The sequence below is a fragment of the Platalea leucorodia genome (genome assembly GCF_965183815.1).
Source record: "Platalea leucorodia genome assembly, chromosome: 5".
Lineage (NCBI taxonomy): Eukaryota > Metazoa > Chordata > Aves > Pelecaniformes > Threskiornithidae > Platalea > Platalea leucorodia.
Window position 1 is genome coordinate 48,857,030 of NC_138827.1, and position 16,351 is coordinate 48,873,380.

The 16,351-nt window shown below is 44.9% G+C and overlaps 1 protein-coding gene across 1 annotated transcript in view; it reads left to right on the forward strand.

Annotated features, from left to right (window-relative positions):
- The window catches only part of NOTCH2 (notch receptor 2), an 89,176-nt gene that overhangs the window by 68,477 nt on the left and 4,348 nt on the right, over positions 1 to 16,351 (forward strand). Inside the window, exons 21-32 of the mRNA XM_082314592.1 lie at positions 320 to 452; positions 2,533 to 2,778; positions 4,777 to 4,889; positions 5,449 to 5,978; positions 6,765 to 7,112; positions 7,348 to 7,490; positions 8,309 to 8,519; positions 9,147 to 9,243; positions 9,760 to 9,928; positions 14,667 to 14,968; positions 15,330 to 15,477; positions 15,987 to 16,084. Of these exons, the coding sequence (XP_082170718.1) occupies positions 320 to 452; positions 2,533 to 2,778; positions 4,777 to 4,889; positions 5,449 to 5,978; positions 6,765 to 7,112; positions 7,348 to 7,490; positions 8,309 to 8,519; positions 9,147 to 9,243; positions 9,760 to 9,928; positions 14,667 to 14,968; positions 15,330 to 15,477; positions 15,987 to 16,084 (2,538 nt within the window). The remainder of the gene's footprint in view (positions 1 to 319; positions 453 to 2,532; positions 2,779 to 4,776; positions 4,890 to 5,448; positions 5,979 to 6,764; positions 7,113 to 7,347; positions 7,491 to 8,308; positions 8,520 to 9,146; positions 9,244 to 9,759; positions 9,929 to 14,666; positions 14,969 to 15,329; positions 15,478 to 15,986; positions 16,085 to 16,351) is intronic.

A 16,351-nucleotide genomic window follows, 5' to 3' on the forward strand; every position in this document is an offset into this window, starting at 1 on the left:
ATGAGTTTTATGTAAACCTTAAGTCAACTACTAAGCCAGTCTCAGTGCTAAAGGGTGTCTGGATTTGATCGCTATATTTTACAGGAATAAAGTCACTCAAATTCAAACATGCAGTGTGCTGTTGAGTAGTCACATGGTCAAATTGTGTGCTTAAGCTGGCTGGCTGTGCAGCCCTTGAAATCACTTGCAGTTGTATAGCTACAAAGGCAGTCGTAATCTGTCCCATTGAAGGTTCGTTTTGTCTGTGTTAGCCTTTCTCAGATGTCTGCTAATGTATCTGTTAGGAGAAGATTATTCACGCTTATTTTTATACTGGCAGTGTGTGCCTGGATACCAGGGTGTCAACTGCGAATATCAAGTGGATGAGTGCCAATTTCAGCCCTGCCAGAATGGAGGAACATGTATAGACCTCGTCAATCATTTCAAGTGCTCCTGTCCACCAGGAACTCGGGGTATGAAGCTCAGCAATTAAGTGAATGTTACAAGATTGACTTTTCCTTTCTGACTACTGGTTTCATGACGCAGAGTCTCAAGGGAACACATTATTTTCTTTGAAGAATGTTCCCAAAGTGCACTGGATCCCTTGAGATACATATTTTCTCTTTAAAAAGAAACACTGCTTTTTTCTTTTCTTTCTTTTTCTTTTTCTTTATTTCTTTTAAAGGAATAGGTCATGACAGTGTCCTTTGGGAATGCATGATCCGTCTTTGGCAATAGGGATGGACTAGATTACTGTTAAGGTCTCTCCCAACTCTATCTGTTTTGATATAGTAAATCCAAGGTTTCTTTTTGGTTAAGATGCTATGAAATATGCAGAAAACTTGATTAGTTCTTGCATAATTTCTAGCGTCCTTTACTACTTTAAATTTTGGCCCTGCATTGTCCTCTGTCCTGGAGTCTTCTGTGGAAAAGTTCAGTGCCTCTAGGCTAGCTTAACCTATTTCAGCAAATTTGAGCTCTTTTATTAAAAGCTTTTTTTTTTAAAAAAAACTCCACAGTTACATGATGGTGGTTTTCAGTAAGTATGATTCCACAGCCTGTTTAATGTCGTGTTTCTTGAAACCTAACCTTCCATTTCCCTGTTATATCTGACCTGATGGCCCTGACTTCTACCTTTGAAAATATTCAGGACTGCACATTTTAACCAGTCAGTGAATGCTTAGTCACTTGACTTTTTTTCTTAAGTTTATTTCTCAAGTCAGTTAAAGATTTTATATTTCTCTGAACTTACTTTATCTTTCTGAAGTGTAGGCAAAATCTCCAGATGTGTGTCAGATAGAACTAAATTCTTGGTTCATAAAGTAAATTTAAGTAAAATTATAAAATAATCTAATATATTTGCCTCCTGCCCTTGCATGTTACCAGTTCATTCACTTTAGTGTGGCTGTCAGTGCATCTTCCCAGTCTGGATAAGTGTTTATTTCATTGTAAATCATTGCATTAGCAATTTGTCATGTATTGTTCTTAATTTGGTCTTCCAATTAAAAAAAAAAAAAGTTGCTTCTTATGTCTCTACATCAAAGTGTGTATTTATGTACCAGTTTCTGCACGGCCAGAGTTTCTATGTTGTACTAAAGCATCCATCCTCCTTTGAGAGGCTCTGAATGTATTGCTCTTAATTCTTCAGTCTGTATTTGTTGAGATGAATTACTTTTTGGATGTGACAATTTTTTTTTTTGTAAATGAAAGGAATTAGAAAAGATTGATATAATTGCTTATGATATCAAGACTTAGCTTTTGTCCCTGGCCCAGTTTGAAATGAATACTTTACTAATGCCAGTGTAAGTATCCTCCGTGTTTGGGTGAATGGCTTTACTTGCTCCAGACGAATCAGCTGTATTAACAGACAAAAATCCTTGCTCAACTTACCCTCTTCGCCCCTTTGGTCTGTTACACTGCGTGGAGAAGGCAGAACCGGTACCAGACGTTGTCTCTTGAAAGGGAGCCCCATAGGGAGAGGGAGAAACTGCCGCCCCTCGCCGGTGTTGAGAGTTTACTGTAGGTCCCCAGAAGGCAAACTGCAGGAATGGCATGCTGGCCAGGAGTCTGTGCTTTATCACAGCTGCTTTTCTGTTGGTTTGTTGTTGCTTGTTCTAAAGATGTCGCTACAAATGCTCTTTGCCAAGTTTCAGGGTTACCACCAAGTTAAATGAATGGTGGGAAGCTCACAGCCTTGCAAGGGCAGCACAGGGCTCTCCAGCTATGTTCAGTTGCAGGGCTAAATTGAGCGCATCTTTTTTGCTTTTGTTTTGTTTTTGTGTTTTTAATTATGCCCTTAAATTAAGTCGAGCATGAAAGCTGCAAAATACCAGTATGACCTACCATTGAGAACAGCCTGGATCTAAAACAGATGCTTCCTGGGTCTGATCTGAGGCTGTCTGTCTGCCCGGGGTATGGATTGCATTAAGCTGGGATCTTTACCTGTTTATATCTGGGACTGCGTGTGACACGATCTTAAAACTTGATGAGCAGTGTAGGAAATGAGGCCGTGACACTGTATCCTCAAATTGTTACTTTTTCCTGTCTTGACAGGCCGTTTGTGTGAGGAGAACGTGGATGACTGTGTTTCAAACTCAGGAGTACCCCGCTGCTTTAATGGAGGGCAGTGCATTGACCAGATCGGGGGCTACAGCTGTATTTGTCTCCCAGGCTTTGCAGGCGAGCGATGCGAGGGAGATATCAATGAATGCCTGTCTAATCCTTGTAACCCTCGTGGAAGTCTGGACTGTGTTCAGCTGATAAATGATTATACATGCATCTGTCGTAGTGCTTTTACTGGTGAGTAGTCGTAAACATGCTTCCAATTTCAGACTAATATCTTGAAAAATGGTCATTCTTTCCCTTTCTGGCAGTCATGTTATCTAGTCACTTCCCTTTACAATACCTGATTGTTTCCCTACGCTATGTCTCAGTTTTTAAACCAATCTTTCTTTTAAACCTTCTAAGAAATTTGGCTTCCCGAGCTGTCTCAGACAAAGGAATCTCCTGAGACACTTGGCTGCCAGGATGTTTTCTTCTGTGGTAACTTTTCTCTCCTTCATAATTTCACATTTCTAATATTGGAAGTATAACTGTTCACGTGTCAGCTTCTCCATGGCTTTTTCTCTTGCAAAGCAGCACATAAATTTTCTCTATAAATCAGTGCCGTGGTATCCATAATTAGCTTTCGGCCTCCTTTTCTGCTCCGTTCTCACTTTCTTCCTTATATTGGTGATGTGGTCAGGATGGAATACTCTATGCATAGACAGACTGTACATTCCTAGCTTAGTGATGTGATCCTTCCATAACCCAACTTTGAATCACAACTTCGCACTGCGCAAACTTATGTCTCACTCTCTCTAGATCTCTTTTTTGTTAGTATTGCTGCTATTCTGCTTTCTGCCTCCCACTGGGCATAAGTTTGGGCTAATAGTCTCCAGATGTGTCTTAACTTTCAGCTTTCCAGTTTCCATGTCAGTTTAACTTCTTATGTATTCAGTTTTCCTCTGTTAAAACCTTTCACTTTCCCTGCTTACCAGTGACCTTCTCTGCATGCTTTACCAGTATTTACTCTTTTTTTTTTTTCTTAAAATTTAAAGATGCTGTGACTTTCCACTAAATTTGTGATTGTCAGATGCAAAGAAATCACAAAGGCATACATCTGAAGAATTTGTGTAGTAGTTTTTGAATGCATTACCTAGATTGACAAAAGAAGTTCCTAAAAGAGCGACATATGAGGGAAGTGGAGCCAGGCTAGGTAGTGGGACACTGGTGCAGGTCATCAGATAAGTTTGTATTTAAGCCTGTCTGTTAAGGTTGCTTTTATGAATTATGCCTCACGTTGCTTCTGGCTTTCATGGAAGGGTGGCTGGAACTTGCGGCTTGGGGAGTGCAGACCTGCTGCACCCTAGGAGGAGCAGGGAGAGCTGCTGTGTCTCAGACATGAAATCTGTCTGGAAACGTTAGGCACAGAGGGGGAGCATGCTTCTTCCTCTAGCTGTTCATCTTCTGCGCATTCCACATTGACCCTTCTGCCTGGGAGGGGACGGGGGTGGCTTTGCTGTGGTTTGTGACTGATAGGATGCCAGGACTCCGTGGGCCATCCTGCCCTGTCTGCTCCTGTCTGCGAGCAGTCAGTCTTGGCTGCACATGTGTGGAGACTTCTATTAACTTTTTCCTAGGGGGTCCAAGTCATGCTTAGGTCATCCTCATCTTTTTAAAGTCTGGTGTCAGAGTTTGACTCTGGGAGCTGCTGCAAATGCCAGTCAGTGCAGTAAGACCTCTGTGTCTGGCTGATCAGTCTGAGGAGGCTCCGCTTGCTTGTCACATTCGCTCATGTTGCATCTTGTCCTGAGGGTTGTTCATTCATGGTTAGAGAGTGATTTGCCTTTGGGCTGGACTCACTGAGCATCTCCCAAAAAGTAAAGGAAGTCTTAAGAATTCCCAAATTGGCATGGTACAGCACCTTCAGCCTCTATGCCTGGCTGACTTGGAGCTGACAGCAAATTCTGTCTTCGTGCTGGATTGCATGCATTCTTGAGGAGGCAGACAAGGTGGCCTATCTCCAAATACCCCTTGTGGATTTTGGGGTTGTGCCTTCCTCTACTGCTACTTTGGCAGCTACTTAGAGACCATGTGTTATCTGAAGAGATGTTCCCTACCTGTTCTGAGGGGAAGGTCTCACTGGAGTGTTTGGCTTGTTGGCTATTCTTTGGAGTGTTTTGCTTTGTGACGGCTTTTTGATATGCGCACACACGCATTTCTCTGCTTTCTTCTCCCCATCTGTGTACATCTCAGGTCGTCACTGTGAGAGCGTAATAGATGTGTGTCCCCGGAAGCCTTGTCAGAACGGAGGTACCTGTGCTGTTGCCAGCAACATGCCAGATGGGTTCATCTGCCAGTGTCCTCCGGTAAGCACCGTATCCTGAAACTGGATTGCCTGTCTCAGCTGTAGAGTTCTCTGGCTACAGTCTCGTTAGTTTCACTGGTCCATTGTAGCTGAAAGTTATCTTTTCTGTACTACTTGCAAAGCTGTGTCCTTGACACTCTTTACCCGCATCCTTTAGTTTATCTACCTAGCTGGGAAACCCAGGGCTTCCAGGTGCCCTAGGAAAGTAATGCTGCCTGTCGTTACCCCAAACAATTCTGCTGTTGAGGCAGGATAGCTGGCTTTTCTGTCTTAAGCCTAGCACTAAATTTCGACAATTTTTCTGCTATCCTGTGTTCTCTGTGCTTACTACAAGATTGCCCTTGTTTATGGCTCTTCTAAGTCTATTTCAAAATGTATCAGAGCCTTGTAAGTTCCTAGTTTATCCCTGAGGCTAGACCCAGAAAATCATGGCTTCTGCAATGAGGCTAGAGGAATTACGGGGGAGAATGGGTTTGCATGTGACACCTTGCATTCAGCCCTCAGAGCATTGAAGAATGTTTGTGAGCCTGGTTGTTTTGCCTTTTTTTTCCCCCCCATAGGGTTATTCTGGAGCAAAATGTGAGTTCAGCAGCCACAGTACTTGTGGACAAGTGAAATGCAGGAATGGGGAGCAGTGCATCCAGACATCTTCTGGTCCACGGTGCTATTGCCCCAAGCTGTCTGTGGGAGAGGAATGCCAGACAAACACGGGTTGTGCCAGTGCCCCCTGCCAGAATGGTGGAAGCTGCCACCCTCATTCTCAGCCTCCTTACTATTATTGTCAGTGCCCTGCTTACACCCAAGGCAGCCAGTGTGAACAGCCCATAACTTTCAGCCCAGAGCCCCGAGGATGTTTGGATTCCCAGTGTGCGGTAAAAGCAAAAGATGGCTATTGTGATGAAGACTGTAACACTCATGCCTGCCAGTGGGATGGAGGCGACTGCTCCCTGACAATGGAAGATCCTTGGGCCAACTGCTCCTCTTCGTTGCGCTGCTGGATGCTTTTCAATGGACAGTGTGACGAGTTCTGCAACACGCCCGAATGCCTGTTTGACAACTTTGAATGTCAGCAAAATAGCAAAACATGCAAGTAAGGCTCGATCCTGACAACGGTTTCTCTGTCACTAACCTGTCTCCTACTAGTGCTTTCAGTAGTTGGTATGCTTCATGCCTGCTGCTTCTGTCTCTTCTGTTGTTTCTGTTGCTGGTCCTGCTCTTGCTGAAAGTTTGGCATCAAGGAGTTTCCACTGCTTTGTGTACTTTTTGTCTATTTTTGGAAAGAAGTTCTGGAATTTGTATGCTATGAACTAAGCTGATACCCTGAGCAATGGTAATGCGTTAACCTGCTTGATGGATGTGCCCTGCTTTCTGTGGAAATCTAAATAGGAAGCATTTCTCCTTGTACTAGATTTTAATAGTACTGCCTCCTATCCTGAATTTCACTCCATAGCATCAATACCTATATTTTTATCCCAGCTGTATTTGCTACTTCTGAATCTATTTTCCAGCTTGTTTATCATGGCACTTCTTTCTCTCCAGTTATTTGTGATAAATGCTACAGCTCTGCTGTGACGATTCTCCCTTGGCGAGGCAGGAGGTGTTATAGCTTTATCTTAGTAAACAGCACAATCAGTTCTCTTGCACTGGTACCAGAATTGAACCACATGTTCTTGGGGTGTTCTGTGCTTCCTACTTCCACCCTGCCAGATTGCAAGCTTATCCTGGGGTTATATTTCTTCTCCTTATATCCTGAATATGAGTGTTATTTTACCTCAGATCGTTATGAAGAGTGTAAGGCCTTGGCCCCTAGACTGCAGGTATACTGTACAGAATGTGTATGTCCTATATGCTGCCTGTAACCCTTTCACCGTTCTAGGTATGACAAGTATTGTGCAGATCACTACGCAGATGGCCGCTGTGACCAGGGCTGTAATAGTGAGGAGTGTGGCTGGGATGGTCTGGACTGTGCTGGTGACAAAGCTGAGAAACTGGCAGAAGGGACCCTAATCATTGTGGTCTTGATGCCCCCCGACGAGCTGCTGGGTGATGTTCGCAGCTTCTTGCGCACTTTGGGAACTCTTCTGCACACCAATCTGAGAATCAAGCTGGACTCCCAGGGAAACCCCATGGTATTCCCATACTATGGGGAGAAATCAGCAGCACGGAGTCGGCGATCGCTTGTGGTCATTCGCAAGCACAGAGAACTAGAGCAAGAGGTCATTGGGTGAGTGGATGCCTTTGTGTTCCTCTGGTGGTCTTATGCTGGTAGCTCTCTGGGGCATTCTGGACCTTCTGGGGCTGTAGCCCATCTGTGTTTTTATCGGGAAATGTAAAGCTATTGCAACTGCCAAATTCAGTGCTGGGGTGGAAAGATTAACTTAAAAGGCCGCAGTTTAACCTAGCGCTTTGGCAAAAGTTTCTGTTGCTGACTTCTGTGCCCTTTTACTGTGTTTCTGCAGCACCAGGGTGTTCCTGGAGATTGACAACCGTCAGTGTGCAGAGGATTCAGAGCAATGCTTTCAGAACACAGAAGCTGCTGCAGCTCTCTTAGCTGCTCAGGCCATCAAGGGCATGTTGCCCTATCCTTTTGTGTCTGTCCAAAGTAAGTAATTGCAGAGGGAAAATGGCTTGTGGAGGAAGGCAGTCAGTAAACTTGGGCTTGCAAAATTCATGCTCAGTTTATTGATCTCACTGTTCAGTATGGTTTCTGGGAGCTAATTTATTTGTCCCCAGTTATAGAAGCATGCAAGTGCGATATACTTATTCTGCTCTGAGAGGACATCTGGTTAGTAAGGCAGGGCATTTAAGTTTGGAGCCTAGTCATTTTAATACCTGTAGAAACAGTAATCTCATGTGCTGCAGCAGTGCGTTGCACACTGCAGTGATCTTGTCTGCACTAAAAACCATTCGTGTCATTAGAGACGCCATTAGAGATGGGGGGAGGAGGGCATTCCTCAGTCTGCAAGACGTTTTCTCCTCTGGCAATATGTAATCCCTTTGATTTCTGCTCCCCTCTCCCTCAGTCTGAGGCTCAGCTGCGACCTTGTACTAGATCGGTAACATCACTATTTCTAGATGGGTCATGCTCGTATCTTTATGTAGATCAGCTCTCTCTACACTGATTCAGGGTGGCTGTCTTCAGCCAGCAGGACTCTTGAGGAAGGAACAAGATCATCAGTTCAGCAGTCATAGACTCTAAAAAATACTTTGAGAAACAAGATCAAGGGAAGCCAGAAAGACGGGATGTATTCTTACAACCATGCAGCAGAGCCTAAACTTCCTCAAACCTTTGCGCTAAACGCATCGCAGTATGGAGACAATACACTCTCTGTGTGGAAGACCCTGAGTGAGAAAGTATGTAGATTGAAGATCGTTGTCTCCACTTTGTTAATCTCATTGTATTTTAACTGGAATTTTTAGGTGAACCCTTGTTACCACCGAAGACCCAGTTGCTTTACCTACTTGCTGTGGCAGCTTTGATCATCCTTTTAATCCTTCTCTTGGGTGTGATGATGGCAAAGCGTAAGCGCAAACATGGTTCGCTGTGGCTCCCAGAAGGCTTTATTCTGCGCAGGGATCCTAGTAATCATAAGCGCAGAGAGCCAGTTGGGGAAGATGCTGTTGGACTCAAGTAAGTTTGCATTTAAGCCACTGACAGTGTGTTTATTAGTGTGTTAGGGGATTTTGAGAACGTGGTATATAAATCTTTCATTAAAGGCACTTAACTCCATAGAGAAAGCTGCCTTTTCAGCTAAACCTTCTTAGGCTATTTCTCTAAATTTTAATACATCTGTTTTGGACAGAAGAACTTTAATTAACTGTAACTTATAAAATGCTAGTAAGGAATCTAATCTCCTGGTTATGTTTGGTTTTCTGACACTCTGTTTAGTTCAGCTGTTGGGTACTGTTTGCATAATTTTCTGCTGGATTGGGTGTGCCATTTTTAGGTTGATAGGTGACAATGAACTTTTAATACATCTAGCTCAATGCGTTAAAGACATGACTCAAAAATAATGGAAAGTTTCAAAAGAAGACTCCCATTTATGCAGTTTTGGCTTTCCGGTGAATTAACCAAGTTTGCAGTTCTAAATGCATTTAATGCCACTGTTGCCTGGGTGAGATTTCTGATTTCTTAGTCCGTCTGTTTGCAAGCTACCACACTTGCAAGCATCCCATCCTTGGTGTCTGGAGGCTAGCATAAGAAGCAGTAGTAGCACCTGGTCAGACTGCAAAGTGATGTGTTCTCCTTGTTTGTTAGAAATCTGTCAGTGCAGATACCAGAGGGTAACCTAGCAGATTCTGGACCAACTGAACACTGGGCAGGTGATGGTGGACCTCAGCCAAAGAGAGCAAAGGTAAGGAGCTCCAAGACCTGAGTATCGCATCCTTACCACTGAAATTGCTAGAGAGGAAAACAGCTGCATTAACTTCCAGAGTACGCCCGTTGCTCAAAACCTCCCTTTGCTTAGGGGTTTGTAATATATAACTAATGACATCTGAGGAGCAAATCCTCAGGTTAACACTGCCACCACAGGCCAGTAGAGAAACCAGGTGACTTCACTTCCAGTGTCCCCTCCCTACCCAGGCCCTGCTGCATCAAAGGGAAGAGAAGGTTAATGGTAGTGTAATGTCTTGCAGTTCAGGCCTGATAACATGGTGGGAGTGTGAAAGTTGAGAATGCCAAGCAGAGGTAAATGGAGACTGTCATTAGCTTAAAACAGAAAAAAAAATAATAACCTACAAAAACAACCCACCCCCCCACCCCCTCACCCCCACCCACCCCCCCAAAAAAAGAAAACCTCAAGAACTTTCAGTGTCTTTGGCTACTTGATGAGCATTTTGAAGCAACTGCTTATTTTCCAACTGCTCAGGCTGAGGATCAAGCCTTGCTCCCGGAAGGTGATGAGCAGATAGATCAGCGCCAGTGGACACAGCAGCACTTGGAGGCAGCAGATGTCTGTGGGAGCACGTCACTAGCCCTTACACCACCTCAAGCAGATCAAGAAGTGGATGTGCTGGATGTCAATGTCAGAGGGCCAGGTCAGTACTCTGAGCGTCCATGTGTTCTGCCAGCCAGCCACCAACCTCCCCTGTCTGCAACAGCTGGGACTGCTAACGTTTAAAAATTATACAGAGTATACAGGAACACCAGTAGAAATTTTATGGTACTCAAGGAAAGCTCATGTGCGCTCCAGAAAAGAAAGCTGGAGAGATTGGATCATGGTCTGTAGCACATGGAATATCATGTAACCAGGAGAAAAAGAGTTAACTTAGCAAGCACCTGTAGGAACTACAGCTATAGGATCTCCTTTATAACAATGTGTGCCTAAAAGATATTGTCGGAATGCCATTGTGGCAGAAATTTGGAATGCATAGTTGTGCTGGAAATAACCCCCAGCTTGTCCAGCTGGATCACTGCAGAGATTTATGCCAGACTTTGCTAAGGACCAGCTTAGCAGGGTTTATACCTGAGGTGTCTGTTATCTGGGGTGGAAGCAAGGATGGCCTTTTCCTCAGTAAGATGACTTCTGGCAGACGGTATACCCTGATTAGCAGTGTGAGACATCTGTGCTGGAACAGAGCAGCAATACAGCAAGCTTGTTAATGATTTATTTTTTTTAATTCACTGATCTATATCCTGAACTTACAAATTCAGTGAGTTGATCACCATAACACAACTGTGAACTTAGAAGGAAACTTCTTTAATGCGTACACGTGCACACAGGCTTGCTCTCTTTCAGTCTCAAATGACTAGATGCAATAAGAATGCTCTGCTACTTTTTCTAAGTGTAGCACTAAGGCCACGTAACCTGGTAAGGGACTGGGTCGGTCATCTGCTAATAACTGATTCCTGTGTTCTGAGAGGAGAGAGTTGACGAAGAACTTTATCCTGGTCGGAAGAGCTGCAAGCATGGCTCTTGTTCATATGCAGAGAAATGATTCTGAGGATATTGCTGCAATTGCTTTTTATTGGATTTTGTGGGAATATTTCCATGCAATTGAATGATAACTGGAGTCATTCTCTCAGTTCCCTTCCATTGTCTTTTCTGCTCCTTGACCTGTTAGCTGTCCTAAATGCAAAGCCCAGGGAAGGAGGGATTTCTGTGTAATGAGTGTGAGAACATAAACCATCAGTTTCTGCCAAATTTAAGCTTTTCTTTATTTCCCCTATTGAAGCTTCTAGTTGTGTGGTGGGCTAAAAGCTTTCCAAGTGCAGGCAATAATGTTCTTAAGTCTTCAGACTGCTTATTTTCACGTTCACTCAAAGCTTTGTCCAACAATAGCGATGGAATAATACCGACCTGTGAGTTGCTTTCCTGCCATTCAGATACAACTGTGAAGCTTGCAGTGAGCTGCTGTAAGCTATCCCCCTCCACGGCATCAGAAGCAAGCAGCTGAGTTATTGTCAGGGGAAGAAATCGTCTTAAAAGTCTGAGAAGTGTTGGAGTAATGGGTTAGTAAGGAGGGATAGGATTCCTCACAGTTAATGTAGGTATTCATCTGCCCTGGCTGCTTTCCTCTTCCTTTGCAGGCAGAGGGAAGAAATAGGCACTTCTGAGAGAGAGTTCATCTCTGTCTCAAGCAGAAGTCTCCTGAAGACTAGATGGCTCATGTTCCAGTAATGCCTCACTGCCCCTAACTGCAAAGGGTGTTGAGGCTGACTGACTTGGGTGCAGGTGTCTGGGCTGGAGCCATCTGAAGCTGGGTGAGTTAGGTCCTGGCCACAGGTCCAGGTGGCAGGTAGAACAATAGAAATCTTTTCTAGAGAGAGGAGAGGCAAGTTGAAATGCCTCGGTGTACCAAGGGATTGTTCCCTCTCTTAATCCAGCACCTTCCGCAGTCTCTTGAGTTTAGGGGGATCCAAGAGGTCCCGTCTCCTACAGAATTATTGCCTAGAGATTTTTCCAGTGGGTTCTCTACACCCTAGCTTTCAGTATATTTTTTCTGTGTCAGAGTCCTTCAGTTGTACCTATCTGTTGAACTTCTGGCTTTACCATCTCGCTCTGAGTTTTACATTTACTCAGGGGCTGTATTTGTGAAAGACAGCAAACAGAAGAGTTTTTATAAAATGCTGCTGTCACCTTTGTCTCCCTGTGCTGTTCTTTCTCTGTGTCCCCCAGAGCCGTGAGGACATTCTTTTCACTGGAGTTATTGTGAGTGTGTAACCAGGGTAATGCAATTATAGGCATAACTGGTAACACCACCTATAATTAAAACTGATTAACTGTCCCTATTATATGCCCCTCTTTTTCAGTTACTAAAACTTCAGTGGTTCAGACTGGAATTTTCCATGCTGTGTGTCTGCCTCCAGCTGGATCCTTTTGGGTTCTTTTCCAGCTATTTCAGAGAACAAGCTTGAAGGAGGAAAAAAGACATTGTGTCCTCAGCTTTTTTTTTCTAGTAGTCCATCAAGCACTTAATTGTGACAGTCTAGCTGGATGTGCTTTTTGCTAGCCTCGTAAAACTACCCGTGTGTGGCCAACTTACAAAGCTCTGAAAAGAGCCACACATACCTGAGACGCTTTTTGGAAGGTGGCAGCTATTTTTTCCAAGGATTTAATGCATCCTATAGCTGTGTCCCCACAGAGCAGCTAGGCATGATCCGTCCGGGACTATTGCAGTGATTGAGCAAGGGAGACCTTTCCTGCGAGTGCTTTTCCCAGGGCTGCGGTGCTGGAGAAAAGGAAGGCTCCTTTCTGTGCTCCGTCTCTCTGCTCTTTGTGTGGAGGCAGTACAGAGGAGACCACAGCCTGACTTGAATACTGAGCAGTATTCATTTGGGACAAGGAAGCAGAGCCAGCAGTGGGAGGGAGAAGCACAAAAGGAGGTACAGCCTTGGACGACAGGCAAGAGGGTCTTTAGACAGGACTGGGTCTTGGAACTGAACCCAGGCCCGTACGTCAGCACTTCGCTGCCGTCCAACAAATCCTGAGAAAGTGGCTCGGCGAAAGCCTGTGTGTCCTGGGATTGTGAGCCACTAGGAGGAGCATGGAAGCTGCTGCTGCCAGCCTGGCTGGGGTGCAGACCCGGAGGCCACAGCCCTGATCTCTGCCAGTGCTCAACACTGTTCCCTGTGGTAGAATGATAGATTTCGAGAAGGTTTTGGAACTGTCATAAAATAGAGAGTCAGGAAAGCCTGGTGATCAGAAGTCGGGAAGTGGGTCAGGGCATTAGAACTCTGTATATTACTTTCAACAGGAGATCACCGCCTTGTTTATCTGCACAGAATCCCAGTTCTGCCGTCACACCGTACGCCTTTCTGCAGGGCTCACGCACTTCGTTCAGTGGAGATAGTGCACTGTAGATTGAGAGTTGCGCAGGCAGGGAAGCTGTTGTCTGTAGGATCCAGGAAGGTCCCCTGCTTGTACCTGGAATAAATCAGGCAGTTGCTGAAATATTGTCTTGAATTTCTGCTGGCAAGGCATGCTGGAGACACAAAAGTTGTGTTCATCTTTGCAGAGGTCCAGTGAGGCCCTTAGCACAGTGTTTCACTCCTGCTGCCACCTTAGTCCCTCTTACTTTCCAGGTGCTTACCGTGTGTGTGGAGTAAAGCAGTAAAATCAGTAAGCAAGCATTAGTGTCTACAGTTGGAGTCTTTGGTTTTAGGTAATAAATATGCTGTCAAGCTCAGAGTGTGCTGACACTGAAGCACTTGGCATTTGATAGGTTGCTGAAAATATGTGGAGACATTTCATTAACAAGGGTGAAAAATCAGCAGCATGAGCTTGTCTTCCTGGACCACCCTCTCTGATCAGGAGACAGGGAGGGGAGGTTCTTCCAAGGGAGCAAAGTTAATTTAGAGGTTTGGAGAAGCCTTTCTCCTTCCAGTGGCAACGGAAGGTTCCTGGTTGGATGAATGTGAATTTAGCGTTTGTGGATGTCCCATCAGTATGAGCCCATCACTGGAGACTTGTGGAGAGACACAGGTATCTTTCAAAGCACTCAAACTGGTGAGACTTCCAGCAATTTGTAGCTGTGGACAGTCCATGCTGCGACAGAGGGGTGCGTGGGTAACAAGGCATTACATGTGTGTAGGATGCTACTGGTACACCAGTGAATAATACTGGATTAGATCCTGTTCCATGGTCCCTTCCTATGTGGTGTACTTCTGCGAAACTACAGCATGTGCTTGATCAGTTTGTTTAGGGCTCTGGTCATGGATGTTACCAAAAGCAAAATTCAGTTGTTTCAGGCAGTCGTACTGTGGTGCTTTTCAGCTTTGAGTGCTTGACTCACAACTTCAGGGTCCTTCTGAGGACCGCTTTGGTGCGTGATAGATATAAAGGCTTTTGTCTGCATTTCTCTTCAGGTTACTATCTGCAAAATGCCACGAATAATCTGTGGCTGGTTGTCCAGTAATTTTTCTCTGTAAATGGTTTCTTTTCCCCAGGTGTGTGATTAGAACATCCATGTGAATAGTTATACTTAGTCATCTGAAGTCTTTAATTTTTATAGCCCTTGCTTCTCTTTAGGAACTTAGCTAGCCTTTACATTTTGAGGAAGTTTTTCACTGTGGCAGCAAATGTTTTTTGTTTTATAATGATCTTACGTACTTGAGAAGTATCTAAGTTCTGTTGGGGTTGCAGTAAGTATTAAAGTCCTGCTTGGAAGGACTCGCTAACTCTGTTGGGCTTTAAGATCAGAGACAACGTCTGAGTTAAAGTGCCTGGAGGGATTGCCTCTAGCTGTAGGTGCTCAAGGGGAGAGGATTGTGTGAGGATTTCCTTTCCTTTGCTGTCACCATCAGGTTACTATGATAACATCTCTTCTGTTGTAGATGGATGTACTCCGCTTATGTTGGCATCTCTGCGTGTGGGCAGCTCTGATATTAGCGAGGATGATGAGGATGCAGAAGACTCCTCAGCAAATATAATAACAGACTTGATCTATCAAGGCGCCAACCTGCAGGCCCAAACAGACCGTACTGGGGAGATGGCACTGCACTTAGCAGCCCGTTATTCAAGAGCAGATGCTGCGAAACGTTTGCTGGATGCTGGTGCGGATGCTAATGCACGGGACAACATGGGACGGACTCCCCTGCATGCAGCTGTAGCTGCTGATGCCCAGGGTGTCTTCCAGGTACAGCAGCTGAAGAACCCCTTTTAGAGTAGCTGTGCTCTGTAATTATATGAGTCTGCCCAAGCTGTGCTCTCTTCTCACAGCCTTGCTCTCATGCCTTCCACAGTGTGATGGCCAGGCGAAACTGTATTTTACATCCAGTTTCCTCAGGTATTCATTGCTTGAAGAACTCAGCATGCATAAATCATCTGGCATGTATTTATTTGGTCTGTTTGCCTCTGTCGTCAGCTATTATCTGGGTCCATGCATTTCAGTGCTCAGGCTGCTTTAGCATTATAAAGTTTCTCTTGAGTTTCTGCCAAATCCTCGGTTTTGCTCTGTAGTGGTATTGAAAAAACATCTGTCTTCCCCTGTTGTCCAGATCTTGATCCGTAACAGAGTGACAGACTTGGATGCTCGGATGAATGATGGAACGACCCCGTTAATTCTGGCTGCACGGCTGGCTGTGGAAGGAATGGTGGCCGAGCTAATTAATTGCCAGGCAGATGTGAATGCCGTAGATGACCATGGTAATGTGAACACGATGTACTGGGCTGGGTAAACATCTCTCATGGTGTGAGCAAGGAGGGGTGGGCTTCTGCTCTACCGGAGTGTGGGCTGCTCATAAATTCGGTAGCTAAATCAGACGCTAGGCTCTCCTGTGGAAGTCCTCCCAGCAGTAATAAACTGCAGGCTGCTGCACAGTGGCTTGGTTAGACAGTTCAGGAAAAGAAGCAGAAGAAATATGGGGTTGGATATGTATGCTGGGATTTTCTGGACTGCAGACATGACTCTATGGATAGGTTATTTAAAAAATTAAAAAATCCCAGAGCAAGTGCTGTAAGTCCCATTGCAGTTTGGTAACATAGGGGTGTGTCACAGGGTGGTGATTTCCAAAGTGTAAATGTGACTTCAGGACACGTTCACGTGCTGTAAGCTGCGGTGCAGTTGCTTTCTTCCCTCAGCGTACTCTGTCCATCTTGGTGCTTTAGAAAATAGCTCCTCGGTTTGTTACTGAAGTTGTTGGGTTTCCCTGCAGGTAAATCTGCTCTTCACTGGGCTGCTGCTGTCAACAACGTGGAAGCAACACTAGTGCTGCTGAAAAATGGAGCCAACAGAGACATGCAGGATAACAAGGTACATGGCTGTCCTTCCTAACACAAAGCATCTCTTTGCTGTTTGAAGTGACCTAAGTTCAGATTTTCTAAACTGGGTGCTCACTGCAGGTCTTCCAAACGCAGACTGTGACTGGAACTCTCCCCAGGTGCTGGATGTCCTGTAGGATTTCTGATGTGGGAGAGCAGTTCTCTTCCTTGTGTGGCCAAGTCCCAGGCATCAATGCTGTCCTGCTTTTCTTGCAGAAAAGGAATGCAGTACGCAGTCAGTGGTGTGTGAGAGCACCGG